Below are 14,350 nucleotides of genomic sequence, written 5' to 3'. Positions count from 1 at the left end.
GGGCATTTCACATCAGCTGGGGAAACAAGACTGAGTATTCGGTAAATACTGTTAGAACCACTAGTTTCTTATTTGCAGAAGAAAATGATGATAATCCCACATACTCTAATTCTGGATGCATTAAAGATATAGAGATTAAAAAATAAAATCTTACATATATAAGAACAAATTTAGGTGATTTTTTTTTCAGTAATCCTAGGAGTAGACAAAGATATGCCATTAAAACCAGAAGTTAGAGTGAAGATGATATTTATTTGTCTATGTAATAATTCAGCAGTCCTACACAGCAGAAAACAAAAAAGAAACCAAAAACCCACAGACAAAATTAAGATACATAACAACTGGGGAAAAAAAAACATTTGTAGCATATATGACAGTGCTATTATCTGATCCATAGAGGAGAAGTTGTCAAAGGATATTTGTATTCCATTCATAGAAGAAGAAAGAGAAATGGCCAGCAACAAATGAAAAGATGATCAACTACTCAATGAACAAATTAAAACAAAATTTTCTTACCTATCACATTATCAGATTGCATTTATTTTTTATCATTTTTTAATGATTTTTTTCATTTTAGTTGGTTTACAGTGTTCTGTCAACAGATTGCATTTAATACTAAGTGTTGGTGAGGATGTGGGGAAAAGGTACACAAAATCTGGCAGAAATGTGTGTTATACCTTTTTTTTTTTTCTTTGCTCTTTTAGGGCCATATCCACGGCATATGGAGGTTCCCAGGCTAGGGGTGGAGTCGTAACTGTAGTCACCGGCCTATGCCACAGCCACGGCAACTCGGGATCCAAGCCACACATGTGACTTACACCACAGCTCACAGCTGGATCCTTAACACACTGAGAGATCGAACCCGCATACTCATGGATCCTTGTCGGGCTTGTTAACCACTGAGCCATGAAGGGAACTCCTGTATCTTGTACCTTGCTGGAAGACAGTTTGTCAATATGTATCAAAAATCAGAATGTCATTGATCCAGAGTTCTTTGCCTGGTAATTTATCCTAAGGAAGTAGATGCACAAATGTGTTATGTTCAAGGATTTTTAATGTAATTTCTATATTAAATAATTGGAAAGAAATTTTTAAGAAATATTCATTCCTCCATTAGGCAGTTGATTAAATTACACCCACAGTGGAGTTTTATGTAATTATAAATGATGTTGTAGCTCTACACTTACTGACTTAGAAAAATGTTAGTGCAGAGCATTACGTAAAAAGCATCAGGGCACAACACAGCATTGATAGTGGAGTCCCATTTTATTGCATTTTGTATGTTCGTTATATCTAGTAGATATTAAAGTTTCTAGAAGCATATATGTGTATGTTCCTAAAACAAGGTAGTTATCTCTAATCATCAGTGATTTTCACTTTCTTTTTATTTCTTTGTACTGTCAGTCTTGTACAGTGACCATGAATTGCTTTTATAATCAGAATAAACAAAACCATTTTCATTAAACATAGCCCCTGTGATCTGGTCGTCTTTTATCTGTCGTGGAGCATAGGTACTATTGTTTCTCCTATGGCGAATTTTCATATATGAAAAGGCTTTCCATTTATTCCATAGTACTCCTATCCATGGAGTAAATAGTCATGGTTACTTTTTCTTCATTGTATTTACTTTTATTTTTTAATCACTTTCTTTGAAGAGGAAAAATGGGATAGTTCCCGGGATTAAATCCTGGTGCCACCACTTAGAAATTTGTGACCTCTGTGTGCCGATTTCCTTATCTGTAAAAAAAAAAAAGAAAAAAGGACTGTTGTGAGAATAAAACATTAATTAATACATAGAAAATATATTAAGAACAATGCCTGACCAGTAATAAATACCTGAAAAATGTTAATAATAAATACATAATAATATAACTCTTATATTATTAATGTACTATAATTAACATAAGTATTAATATAATATAATATAATTATATATAATATAATATATATAAATAATAAAAATGATTATTATTGTAATCCTTGGATCCTGTGCCTTTCCTATGCACTCTGCCCATTATCTCAGTCTTGTTTAAAAATGAATTTTCTTAATATCCGTTATTCTAATGAGTGGAAAGACCAATGTAAGTACTTTTTGTGTAACTGTTAGTGTATGTATTTGTTGTGATAAAAATTCAGAATTGATGTGCACAATCAGATTCACATCTCTCACCTATGTTCCTGTGGTTTTCTATAGGTTTACTCATGGGGTAGCAATACCTTTGGTCAGCTTGGGCATTCTGATTTTCCAACAACGGTTCCTCGTCTTGCAAAGGTACTTTTGAGAACTTGAGAACTTTTATAGCACTATTTCCGATTTCTAAATAATAACACTTTACATTTCTTCATTTCACGTTATTAGGAGAATTTTATGTTTGTAACCTAAATTTCTTATAACGTACATTAAGATTTTCAAAAAAGTGAAGCCACTTGTTTTCAAGCTAAATGATTGTTTTTGATGTGTTTATATTTCTTTTATTCTTAGCTCCCATTGTTCCTTGAGTATTCATACATAATATTTTAAGTGAAAAATGAAGTTCTTTCTTTTAAAGCACATGTTTCTAGGACTACAGTGTTGATTACTGAGCTTCATACTGCCAAATAATGCCTACTCTTTGACTTCTCACTTAAGTTTGACTTTTATGTAACATAATTTGATGGTTTGTTTTGTTTGTTACGTTTTCACGTACATAGAGTAGTGGAACCTTTCTGTAACCCTTCTAATTTTCTGTAGGGAAGCTAAAATACAGATGATTGCTTCACTATTATATGAATTAATTTTAACTTATGTAATGCTGTTCAGAGACTGCTAACTTCTAGTCACTTTGATGCAATTTTAGAGGATTGTTTTTCAACCTTGTTTCTGCCCCAGCACCCTGCAGCAAAAAGTATTGACTCCTTATTTAAGATTTGTTTGTTTGAGAGAGTGTTGTGGGCAGGGAGTATACATGGTGATATCCTGATGGCCTAACAGAATGGGATGTGGAGCTCCTGTATTCGTAGTTGGAGTCTGATATCGCCCCCATCCCAGTACGTGGCTCTCTCCACTGAGAGTAGTAGAGACTAAAACAAGATGCTTACTTCAATTTCAGGAAATGATCCAATATAAGCCACAGTTAATACTTACTCCAGTGATTGATGTATTCACTATACACTGTGCATCCATCACTGTATAAGACCTTTACCTGCTACGTTTCCTTCCAGAGAACTTAGTTTTACCAGGAAGAAAAGACTTAAGTAAAACATTAGGGAACAGTTATTACTTCTAGCTCTGGTACTAAATATTTTCAGCATAAAACATTTTAGTGGTAAGCTATTCAATTTCTGATATTTTATCACAATTAAAAATAAGACAAATCACTGTTCCTTGTTTTTTATATATTTAGAGAAAATAGAACATGCATCTATTCATACTAAGGAAAGTGTGGTAATAGTGTGGAGGCGCTGGAAATAAAATTTTTATTTAACATTTTAGAGTCAGACAAGAGAGAATAGAGTTATAAGGTTTTAGTTTCATTACTCTCTAACTGTACATATGAAAATACAGCATCAGAGTTTTGGTTTTTATTCCTGGGAAAGGTGAGAAAAATGTTTTGAAGTCATTTAATCTGTGAATTAAAGTCAAGGCAGAGTGAGAGCTGAGTTAGTTTTGATTAGAGACTAAAGAAGATGACTTTTCCCTCCTGTGAGACTTTTTAATTCATTTTTTCCAAAACCAGTGGGAAGTAGTTATTTGGTTAGCCTGAATTTGAGAAGATATATATATATACCTTATATCATGCTGAAAGAGCGTAGCTGTAAAGTAGTGGAGACATGGCACACACACATACACACACACACACACACACACACTCACTTACCTAGCATTTGGACCCTAGGTAGATCCAGAGAATCTAACAGATTGGAAGTTTTTTTGCTTTCAGTGTAGGAGTCATGGCTGAAGCTGAGTCTGGAAGTTGGGACAGTATTTTTCATAGCAAAACACTTGCTTCAAATAAAACCTGTGCAGAATCCCCTACATAAAAGAGATAGCCATGGAACTATTTCAGTTGAAGGATGGAGGTGGGTGGGGTCAGAACCCAGGCACCTGCTTTTCCGTGGTGACTCCACACTCACTGTGTGAAATCCTAAGGTTTAAAAACCGTTGGTTTAAGGCAGTGGTTCTCAAACTTTTGTGTACCTGAGGATCACCTGGGAAGCTTGTTAAAGCAGATTGTCAGGTCCAACCCCCTCTGCGCCTGTGTTTGTATTTCTAACGTGTTCCTAGATGATTGCTGCCGCTACTACTGCAAAAGCCACTGAGAACCAGGGTCTAGGAGATCCATGTAGAGGGGCTTTTAGGGTCCTGTCTGTTTCAACATCCTGGAACACAGTGAAGTCATGTCAGAGAAGTACTGAGTTCCAAGTGGGAAAACTGAATTTTATCACCCAAGGGTTGGGTTGCCCAGAATGGAATTTGGCCATGTTAGATTTTTTTTTTCACCTTGATTTTTGTGCACATAGCAGAATTTAAATGAACAAAAATGTATTCTAGCTTTCAGAATAGGGCTCTAGAAGTTTCTGGGCTTTCGATTGTAGTATAGGCAAGTCCTGTATTGATTTCCAAAAGTAACAATTAAAAAAAAAATCAGATCTCTGGTTTTTCCTTTTTAAATTCCATTTTTTAAGGTTTTTATAAAACAATCCAGTTCTCAATTACAGGTTGAACAAGGGTTCCATCTCACTCCTGCATCTGTTCAGCAGTTGATGGGGTATGTTACTGGGGGAGTTTTGCTATCCGAGATCTGACTGACTTTACACCCACCTGTTTGACCTAATATTCTAGTTCCTGTGGATTTGAATTCCCATCTGATTCCTTCATCTTGGGCAGAACTCTCTCCCTGTCATTGCAGATGAATAGTGAAAATGGAGTCTGGAGTGTAGCTGCAGGCCAAGATTATTCCCTGTTTTTAGTGGATACAGAAGACTACCAGCCTGGGCTCTATTACAGTGGCCGACAGGACCCAACAGAAGGTGACAACCTTCCAGAGAATCACAGTGGTACTAAGACTCCAGTACTTCTCTCCTGTAGTAAGGTGAACAGGAATTGGATCCTAAGGCCCACATTCTTTAACACACGATAAGTCTTTTGTTTTTGTTACTGTTTGTATGAATGCCTATTTGACCAGTGTATTTAAAATTGCAAATCACCAGAGTTCCCGGTCGTGGCTCAGCGGTTAAAACCCGACCAATATCCATGAGGACGCAGGTTCCATCCCTGGCCTTGCTCAGTGGGTTAAGGATCTGGCATTGCTGTGAGCTGTGGTGTGGGTTGCAGATGTGGCTCAGATCCCACATTGCTGTAGCTGTGGCTTAGGCCTATGGCTACAGCTCTGATTCGACCACTAGCCTGGGAACCCCCATATGCCGTGGGTGTGGCCCTAAAAAGACAAAAAAAAAAAATTGCAAATCACTTCCCATCCCCTCTCACTCCTCTTTTTCTTGCCTTATTTCTCTCCGCAATGCATGTCATCATCTCACACATTTATTTAATGTATAAATAAAATTTATAACATTTACTATGTATCCTCATAGCGAATACTTATATAGATATTTGTTGAATTAACACCCTCACTTAGAGGAATATTGAAAAGTATATTTCACAGTGAAGTTTTCACTGTGTTTATGGAGCCCTCAGAGGTGAATCAGAATACAAATAGATGAGTTTTTAACTACTGGTGGAGGTAAAAATTGCAGGAGCTGGAGGTGGGCTCATGGCAGACCTGACAGACTGCCAACAGCACCGTTTCCCATCTCTTCCTCTTAGCATTTCATTTTGTTTGCTTGTGTTTATGAAGGAAAACAGTTTGTTGATCTGAATTTCTTTGCTTTCCTACTTCTTAGCCCTTTTTCATAAACTTAAAACCATTAGCCTATGTCTGGTTTTCTTTTTTCCCCGCTATAGTAACTTGCATCTTCCAAGTGGTACACTGTAAGGACATTAACCCTTAAAGCTAGTACATGCTAGATGTTTTATTCTTGTTGAATAATATATCCTATGGATTTTTTTTGTGTGTGTATCTTTTTGCCTTTTCTAGGGCCCGCATATGGAGGTTTCCCAGGCTAGGGGTCAAATCGGAGCTGTAGCTGCTGGCCTACACCAGAGCCACAGCAATGCAGGATCCGAGCCATGTCTGCAACCTACACCTCACCTCACGGCAATGCCGGATCCTTAACCCACTGAGTGAGGCCAGGGATCGAACCCGCAACCTCATCGTTCCTAGTCAGATTTGTTAACCACTGAGCCATGATGGGAACTCCTCCTATGGATTGTTTTTTATCCTTTGTGTTTGTTTTTCTGGCTACATATGTAAGTTATGAATGTATATAGGGACAAGATCTTTCTTGCTAAAGGTAACACTGGCCAGGATTTGGCTCTTGACCTATAGCCTGTCATTCCAGATATACTAATTGACTCTTTGTAGTTCTTGGCCCTGGCTCCACATTCCTCGTTAAAGATTCCACAGTCCAGATAAAGGATGAAATAGACTGATGAAAGGGATGAGGCTCAATATGTGTCTTTAGTTGCCATGGGCTGTTAATAGCCTATCAAGCCTGCAGCTTGGTTACCTAGTTTAATAGGGCCGTGTGACAAAAGACATTGAATATTTTTGTTCAGTGGTGTCATGAATAAATGACCAAGTCCCCTTTCAAGGAAGAGGCTTTTCTGTTGTACTTGTAAAAGGTAGCTCTTCGATCCTTGAGATTTTGATATACAGCATAGAGAGCCTGTCTGCTCTCATCTATTTCGCACACAAAAGAGGTCCTTAGACGTGTGTCTCTATCACGTGGATCTTTGTATATTTAGGTTGTCTGTGGTTCTAACCACATGTAATATGAAATAAAAGTGTCGTGGCAATAAATAAAAGTATAGATGTCTGTAGTGACATATAGATTGTGATATACATATATAACAATGGTGTACTGGTAAACCAACCCTAAAATCAAAATAAAAGAAAACCAAAGCCCTGATTTGTAGTTTCTTCCTTTTTTTTTTTTTTTAAATAATTTAACCGTGGCCACTTTCACAATACTAGTGGTTAATTAACCAACTTGCAGAATTCCTGTTGGTGCTCACCAGCTGATATGAGCCAAACTTCAGTGTCCAAATTGCTACTGGTAAGGTACATCTTATCTTTAATCTATTTCTTTTTCTCTTTTTTAGCTTGGATATATAAGCAGAGTGACAGCAGGAAAAGACAGCTGTCTAGCTTTGGTGGACAAAAACATCATGGGCTATATTGCCAGCCTCCATGAGCTGGCTACTACGGAAAGACGGTTCTATTCCAAACTGAGTGATATCAAGTCTCACGTTCTCAGGCCTCTTCTCAGTTTAGGTAAGTAGATCCTTTCCCCTCCCTTCTCTCCACCCACTTAGTTATTAGGAGTCCTGTTTTGTCTGCTCTTCTTATATCACAAATAAAGAAAACTTTTTGAGTTGTATGCTACTCCTTTCTTTCCAATCTCTTCTTCTTGTGCATAGGCAATCGACACCTTACAAGCTCGTTCCCTTTTGTCAGTAGTCCAGCTGCCTCTGCCCTATCCTCCCACTCCCAGAGCTCCTTTTCCTTTTGGAAGTAGAAACATGGGGAGCTTTCAGAAGATTCATGTCAGAGAAGGAGAACTTTGGGAAAGTTGATCCTGGGAGCCTGACACTTTTGCCCCACTGGTCCTAAGATACCTTACCTTTCATTTTCTTTTTTCTGGTTCTTAGAATTTTATCAAGTAGAGATTCATTTGGATTTACAAATAGTCTCTCAAAATGTGGATAACTGGTATGAGAATTAAAGGTCTTATTGTACATTAGCAGGAATTGATTGAATCTGATCCCTTTTCTTAGCTGTGATCAACTACCAAAGGGATCGAAGGTAAGGAGATAATGTAGAGAGAACAGGTAGTGATGGTCCTGGATGGAGTGCTGCTGTCCAGATACACTAGGTCCTTAGGGTCTTGAGGAGGTTAGGAGGGAATACAGAATGGGTGGGGGGTGGTTCCCCTAGTCCAAAAACTTTTCTAGTTTTGACCCTATGCTCAGAAAATGGAAGAACATTTTCTTCCCTTTCTCCTGGACACCTGACCACCTGTGAGGACACAGAATTCAGACCAATACCCTAGTATTTAAATTCTGCTTTGTTTATATATCAGTTTTTCCACATTAAGGGGCCATTGCTTTGTGTAGGTCAGCCAGTTTTTAATGGGAAAACATCTTTTCAGACAACAAACTTAAAGAGTCTTTCTGAATTCAGTCCTTTTCTAAGTTGGGGTCTGTCTGCATTTGTCTTTGTTTTTAACATGTCTTGTTTTTTTAAAATGTTGTGGAGTTCCTGTTCTATAAATTCCTTTCCGGTGGGTGGGCCCAACATCCCAGCACATTGGCAAGGGATAGGAAGCAATCCAAGCTGGAAGCTTCCTGGATTGCTCTGAAAGGAAAGTGAAACCTGCCCTTTTCCTGTTCTGATTCCTGATTTATTTGTTGGTTTTTATCTGGTCTGCTCATCAGCCTCACTGCTTGGAGAGAAGTCCTGCAAGTTGGGAGCTTTGGACTGGGAAAAAGCACTAATTCCCTGATGCCCTCTATAAAGTTAAGAGTGACCTCGGCAGTCTGATTTTTGGATTGCCCTCTCTGCACTGAGGGGTTGGTCTCGTCCAAGGGGCAAGTAGAGCAGAAGTCAGTACAAAAGTTGAAAATGTTAACCAAGATATAACTGTAGAATTGAGTTTAATTTCTGGCTGTCACTAACCAGGTGTATGAAATTAAGTATTAATTCACTTCCCTTAAGAAGAATTGGGATTGGCACAGTGGTTCTCAAATTTGGCTGATCTTGAGAATTACCTGAAAAGCTTTTCTTTTTAATATATTCATCCTAGGAGCTTAACTTTGGCCCCTTGAGTCAGAATCTATAGGGAGCTATAAATTTGTTTTTAAAAAGTTCCTGCAAATGGAGTTCCCGTCATGGCACAGTGGTTAACGAATCCGACTAGGAACCATGAGGTTGCGGGTTCGGTCCCTGCCCTTGCTCAGTGGGTTGACGATCTGGAGTTGCCGTGAGCTGTGATGTAGGTTGCAGACGCGGCTCAGATCCTGCGTTGCTGTGGCTCTGGCGTAGGCTGGTGGCTACAGCTCCGATTAGATCCCTAGCCTGGGAACCTCCATATGCCGCGGGAGCGGCCCAAGAAATGGCAAAAAGACCAAAAAAAAAAAGTTCCTGCCAGTGACTAGATTCTGTGATTTTTTTTTTTTTTTTAAGCACTGGGATTATTTAGGTTCCATAGTTGCGAGTACATCTCAACATGTTAAGTGTTTTTAGAAAAGGGCAATTCGTAATCTTGATCCCAAGAAAGTATTCAGATAATGAGTCTTTAGGTTATTTTACCCTCATCATCATTTTGTTGCAGAAAATTTGGGCACTGCAAGTACAGTCCAGCTGTTGCAGGAGGTGGCAAGCCGATTCAGCAAGCTGTGTTACCTAATTGGTCAGCATGGAACCTCACTGAGCAGCTTCCTTCAGGGGATAAAGGAAGCCAGGAGTTTGGTCATCCTGAAGCATGCAAGTCTCTTCTTGGATAGTTATACAGAGCAAGTATCCAGTCCCGTGTCATGTTCAGTCTCTGCAGGGTTATTCTGCCAAGGAGAACAGCTCCTTAATCAGAAGAGACTAGATTAGGGAGAGTGATATAAGGTAATAGAAATTGCAAAGCAGTGTTTTAATCTTAAAACGACTGTAGTTCTGCATTGCTAAATTTTAGTCTGTGCTAAGAGGGAAAAAAAAGATTTCAAAATAATGCATTCTCAAATGTCCTTCTGTATTCTAGCATAATGCTTGATAGTGTACTTAATTTACAAAAGGGTACTGTAATAAATATGGTTCTTTAGAGCACAGTTTTGTTTACTTAAGTAAGTTATACTAAAATTATTTTAAGACCAACTACTGATTGTAAGTATGGAGCCATTCCAGTGTCTGCTTTTCACTGTTGTGTAAATAGAGGGTTTAAAGAGCAAACTATTTTTAAAATAAAAATATTTTCATAATAAACCTAGGATAGTGATCCAAGATTCTTTTCATGTTTTTCAAGAAAAATACCCTAACTGAATTTGAGATTTTAAATATTTCTCACTTTTTCTTAATTTGTATTTTACGTTATGCGGTGAGGCATAATTTAAGTATTATTTTAATGTACATTAGGTTATGCTGTTGATATGAAGTGTAGATTTTGAAGTCACCTATAATCCTACCACCAGAAATAACTATTGTTAATAATCTTAGTATATTTCCTTTTAGACTTAGGCATATGTGTGCAAATAGACGTATGTGATTTTAGTTCTTAGAAATCTGAATATATTTGAAGCTATTGTCTGGGAAGAAATACCCTGGTTAGAGTCTTTTAACTCATCACCTTTCGGACATGAAAAGTAGTATAATTTAATACCAATTTACTTTTTTGAAGTAATTTAGATTTTTTGGCGGTATAAGTTTCAGCTTTTACTAGTATAATTTTTCTTTTTTGACTTGTACTCATCTCATAGTCTATTTCTGCTCTGATGCTTTAGGCCTTACGCTTGGAAATGCTTTTTATCTTGATATCTCAGGCTTTTTTTTTTAATGTAATAATGTATTCATATAGATCAGAAAGGTTAAAATTCTTGATTTGTTTATGAATTATTAAAATTATTTCTAATTATGGTAAGATGTACATAACATGAAATTTACCATTGTAACTATGTTTACTTGTACATTATCTTGGGCTCTTTTTAGTAGGAATTTGCCTTCTCTCTCAAAGTCATTTGATTCCGTTTACCTGGCCCAGGAGCGTGGAAGAAACATACATGGCACAAGACAGTCTGTCAAGGCTTATTCTTTAACAGTAGATTAATGCTTAACCAACATTTTCTAACACCTTTTCACTTAAGCTCTTTTAACATATTTTCTCACCGTCCCTATTGTTTATTGCTCAAGACTTAATTGGGAGACCTAAAGTGAAGATTAGAGAAAATTTTTATTAAAAATCCAACCATTTTAATCACATTTTATCAAGTGTGTTAAGTTATCAAGGTAAAATCTATCAAATTGTGGCATCTCCTGCATAACTTTAGGGTTTGTTGTTTTTTTTTTTTAAGTCCTATTAACATCTTTATTAAAATGGCTTTTCCCTCTATTGTGATCATCACGTAACCTGCCCTTTTCTTCAGTTCTTTACAGTTCATGAATGGTAACATCATAAAAGTTCTGAAACTCACTGATGAGATACCAGATGCTTGTTCGAAAACTCTGGAGAGCAAACTCACTGTTTAACACTAATGTACGTGTGTTTTCTTTTTTGCTCAAGGTATTGCACATCTATTACAAATTTCCTGGTTATGGGAGGATTCCAGCTTCTTGCTAAGCCTGCCATGTAAGCAAATACGTACATTCCAATTATTATTCTAACAACCAGAGGTCATGTTTTATAGCTTTGGGTGTTTTTGAGTGCCCAGGAAAAACTTCAACTTGGTCCTTTTACCAAACAAATCAAAATAGAGACTTTCACTAACTCTTACAACTCTATAAAAGGTAGATGTTATTAGCCTCTGATTATCGTTGGAAGTAGCATGGTATTGAAAAAGCCACAAGATCTGGGTCCTTCCTTACTGCTACCAGTTATTATCCCCGAGACTTTGAACAACCCTCTTTACCAAATTGAGCATGATTTTTTTCTTTGAAAAAAAAAAATGGCAATGTTCTCTTCAGTTCCAAAGAACAAATATTTTTGTATGTGATGGTACAGAGAAAAGTGCAAAATGCAAAATTTTTGCATTTGGCTTCTGGATAAGTAATAAATACTAAAAAGCCTCTTATGTAAGCCTGTCATTCTGAACTGTGTAGTTTCTCAGCAGGTTTTGACCTAACAAGAAGTATTTTAAAAAATCAGTTATATTTTAGTAGTGAACATTTCAGGTATATACTCATAACCCAGATTTAAGTTTAAACCCAGGCACCAGGGTTTTGAGATATTTGCTTTTGATCTTACATCCTGATGGAAAGAGTAAGAACATTCTTATCTTATCACTGGTTTTAAAGGGAATGCTTTTTAATATTTCACCGTTAAACATGATTGCCTTAGGTTTCTGGTAAATATTATTTATAGGGTTAAAAAGCTCCCTTCTAAAACTTGAAGAACAATTGATTTTTTTTAACATGTTAATGTCCTTGGAGTTCCCATCATGGCTCAGTGGTAACAAACCTGGCTAGAATCCATGGGGATGCATGTTTAATTCCCGGCCTTGCTCAGTGGGTTAAGGATCTGGTGTTGCTGTGAGCTGTGGTGTAGGTTGCAGACATGGCTAAGATCTAGCATTGCTGTGGCTGTGGTTAGGCCAGCAGCTACAGCTCCAATTCGACCCCTAGACTGGGAATTTACATATGCAGCAGGTGCAGCCCTAAAAAGACAATAAATAAATAAATAAATAAATAAAGTTAAATAGCCTTGAGTTTCCAAGGTAAATTCAAGTGGTCTTTATGTATTCATTTTTTAATACATTTATGGATTCAACTTGTTAATATTTAAATTTTTGTAACAGTGAATATGAGGTTTTCCTTCTTTTGAACTTGACCAATTTCCCTAAGAGGATTGTATTAACAGTTATAAAATGAGTTGAGGAGTTTCCTCTCCTTTTCTGTTTTCTGGAATAGTTTGCATGAAATCAGAATTATCTTTGCTTTCAAGATTTGGTAGCAATCCTTTGTAAAAACCTCTGGTGTTCATGGGGACATACCCTCTAGGGAGTTTTTAAATTACAGATTTATTTTTTTAATGAATATGTCTGATTGGGTCTTTATTTCTTCTTTTGGCTTTGTTTATATTTTCCTGGAAAATTGTTTATGGCATCCTTGTTTTCAAATTTATTGGCATAATGTTTCTATCATTGTTTTAAGATGTGTTTACCTCTATAATTAGTTGTAACCCCTATTTTTCATTCTGATTTGTATTTACTTGAGCCTTTTTATCTTTTTGTCTTGGTCACTCTTGTTAATAGTTTGCCCTTCTTTATTACTCTTTTCAAAGATTAAGCTGTAGTTAATTCTTTCCTTTCTTTGTTTTCTTTTTCTTTTCACTAGTTTCTGGCTTTTATTTCCTTCTGCTTTCTTTGTCCTCACCTGTTCATGTCTTCCAACTTTATGAGTTTAGCATTTAGTTCATTAATTTTTCTAGTGTATTCATCTAAGGCTATAGATTCCCTCTAAGTTTTGCTTTAGTTGCATGTAAAAAGTTTTGACACATTTTGTTTTTGTAGTCATTCAGTTCTCATTATTTTCTGATTTCCATCATGATTTGACTAATGTCATGTGCTCATTCATTTCCAAAATATAAGAATTTGGCCTGCTTTATTTATTTATTTATTTATTGTCTATTTGCCTTTTCTGGGGCCACACCCATGGCATATGGAGGTTCCCAGGCTAAGGATCTAATCGGAGCTGTAGCCACTGGTCTACGCCAGAGCCACAGCAACACAGAATCCGAGCCACGTCTGTGACCTACACCACAGCTTGCTGCAACGCCAGATCCTTAACCCACTGAGCACGGTCAGGGATTGAACCCACAACTTCATGGTTCCTGGTCGGATTCGTTAACCACTGAGCCACTACGGGAACTCCATGGCCTTCATTTCTTAAATGATAGGCTAAAGAGTGTTATATCTTAAACTTATTACTACCTAATTACTACATTTTTAAATCCTCAATCTTGCTTTTTTTGTTTAGTACTAATATGATGACACCACTTTCTATTATTTTATTTTAGCCCTTCTGCGGTGTAACTTTCCTCTCGTATTTCAGAGCTGAGTTTACAGTACTCAGTGATTGACCTGACACTTTAGTAGAGCAGCTAAAGCACAATGCTTAAGTGAAAGCCTGTAGCTAGAGCCTGGACAGGTGGAAAGCAGTTAATGAACCCTGGGTGACTGTGAACTGTGGAAGCAGATAATAAGTTTGGATTTGGGCAGCATTTCCAAGGCAGTGGTTCACTAACCCCAGGGTTTTGCACAGTTAAAGGCAGTAATAATATCTTGTTTTAACTTGTATTTACAGTAATATTTTAAATTATTTTAAGATTTTCACTTAAAAAGAAAACAGTTTGAGAATCTCTCTAGAGCATAGCTAGTGAACCTACTGACAGTGAATCTGCCCAAGCTTTTATCACTCAGCTGGTTTATCATTTAGCCATTCACCTCAGGCTAGCATTCATCATATACTTTAAAAACAAATATTGTGGTAAAATCTACATAAATCTATCATTTTAACTATTCCTAAGTGTGCAATTCTGTGGCATCAAGTACATT

At 36.9% G+C, this 14,350-nt stretch overlaps 1 protein-coding gene across 5 annotated transcripts in view; it reads left to right on the top strand.

The window, feature by feature from the left end:
- The window catches only part of ALS2 (alsin Rho guanine nucleotide exchange factor ALS2), a 71,342-nt gene that overhangs the window by 26,891 nt on the left and 30,101 nt on the right, over positions 1-14,350 (top strand). For all 5 annotated transcript variants that reach the window (XM_047773250.1, XM_047773245.1, XM_047773247.1 and 2 more), the window contains 5 exons: positions 2,195-2,272; positions 4,890-5,072; positions 7,202-7,373; positions 9,433-9,613; positions 11,362-11,427. In XM_047773250.1, the coding sequence (XP_047629206.1) occupies positions 2,195-2,272; positions 4,890-5,072; positions 7,202-7,373; positions 9,433-9,613; positions 11,362-11,427 (680 nt within the window). The remainder of the gene's footprint in view (positions 1-2,194; positions 2,273-4,889; positions 5,073-7,201; positions 7,374-9,432; positions 9,614-11,361; positions 11,428-14,350) is intronic.

The sequence above is a fragment of the Phacochoerus africanus genome, chromosome 3 (genome assembly GCF_016906955.1).
Source record: "Phacochoerus africanus isolate WHEZ1 chromosome 3, ROS_Pafr_v1, whole genome shotgun sequence".
Classification (NCBI taxonomy): Eukaryota; Metazoa; Chordata; class Mammalia; order Artiodactyla; family Suidae; genus Phacochoerus; species Phacochoerus africanus.
The sequence above is the reverse complement of the archived record's forward strand: the minus strand, read 5'-3'. Positions and strand labels throughout refer to the sequence as shown.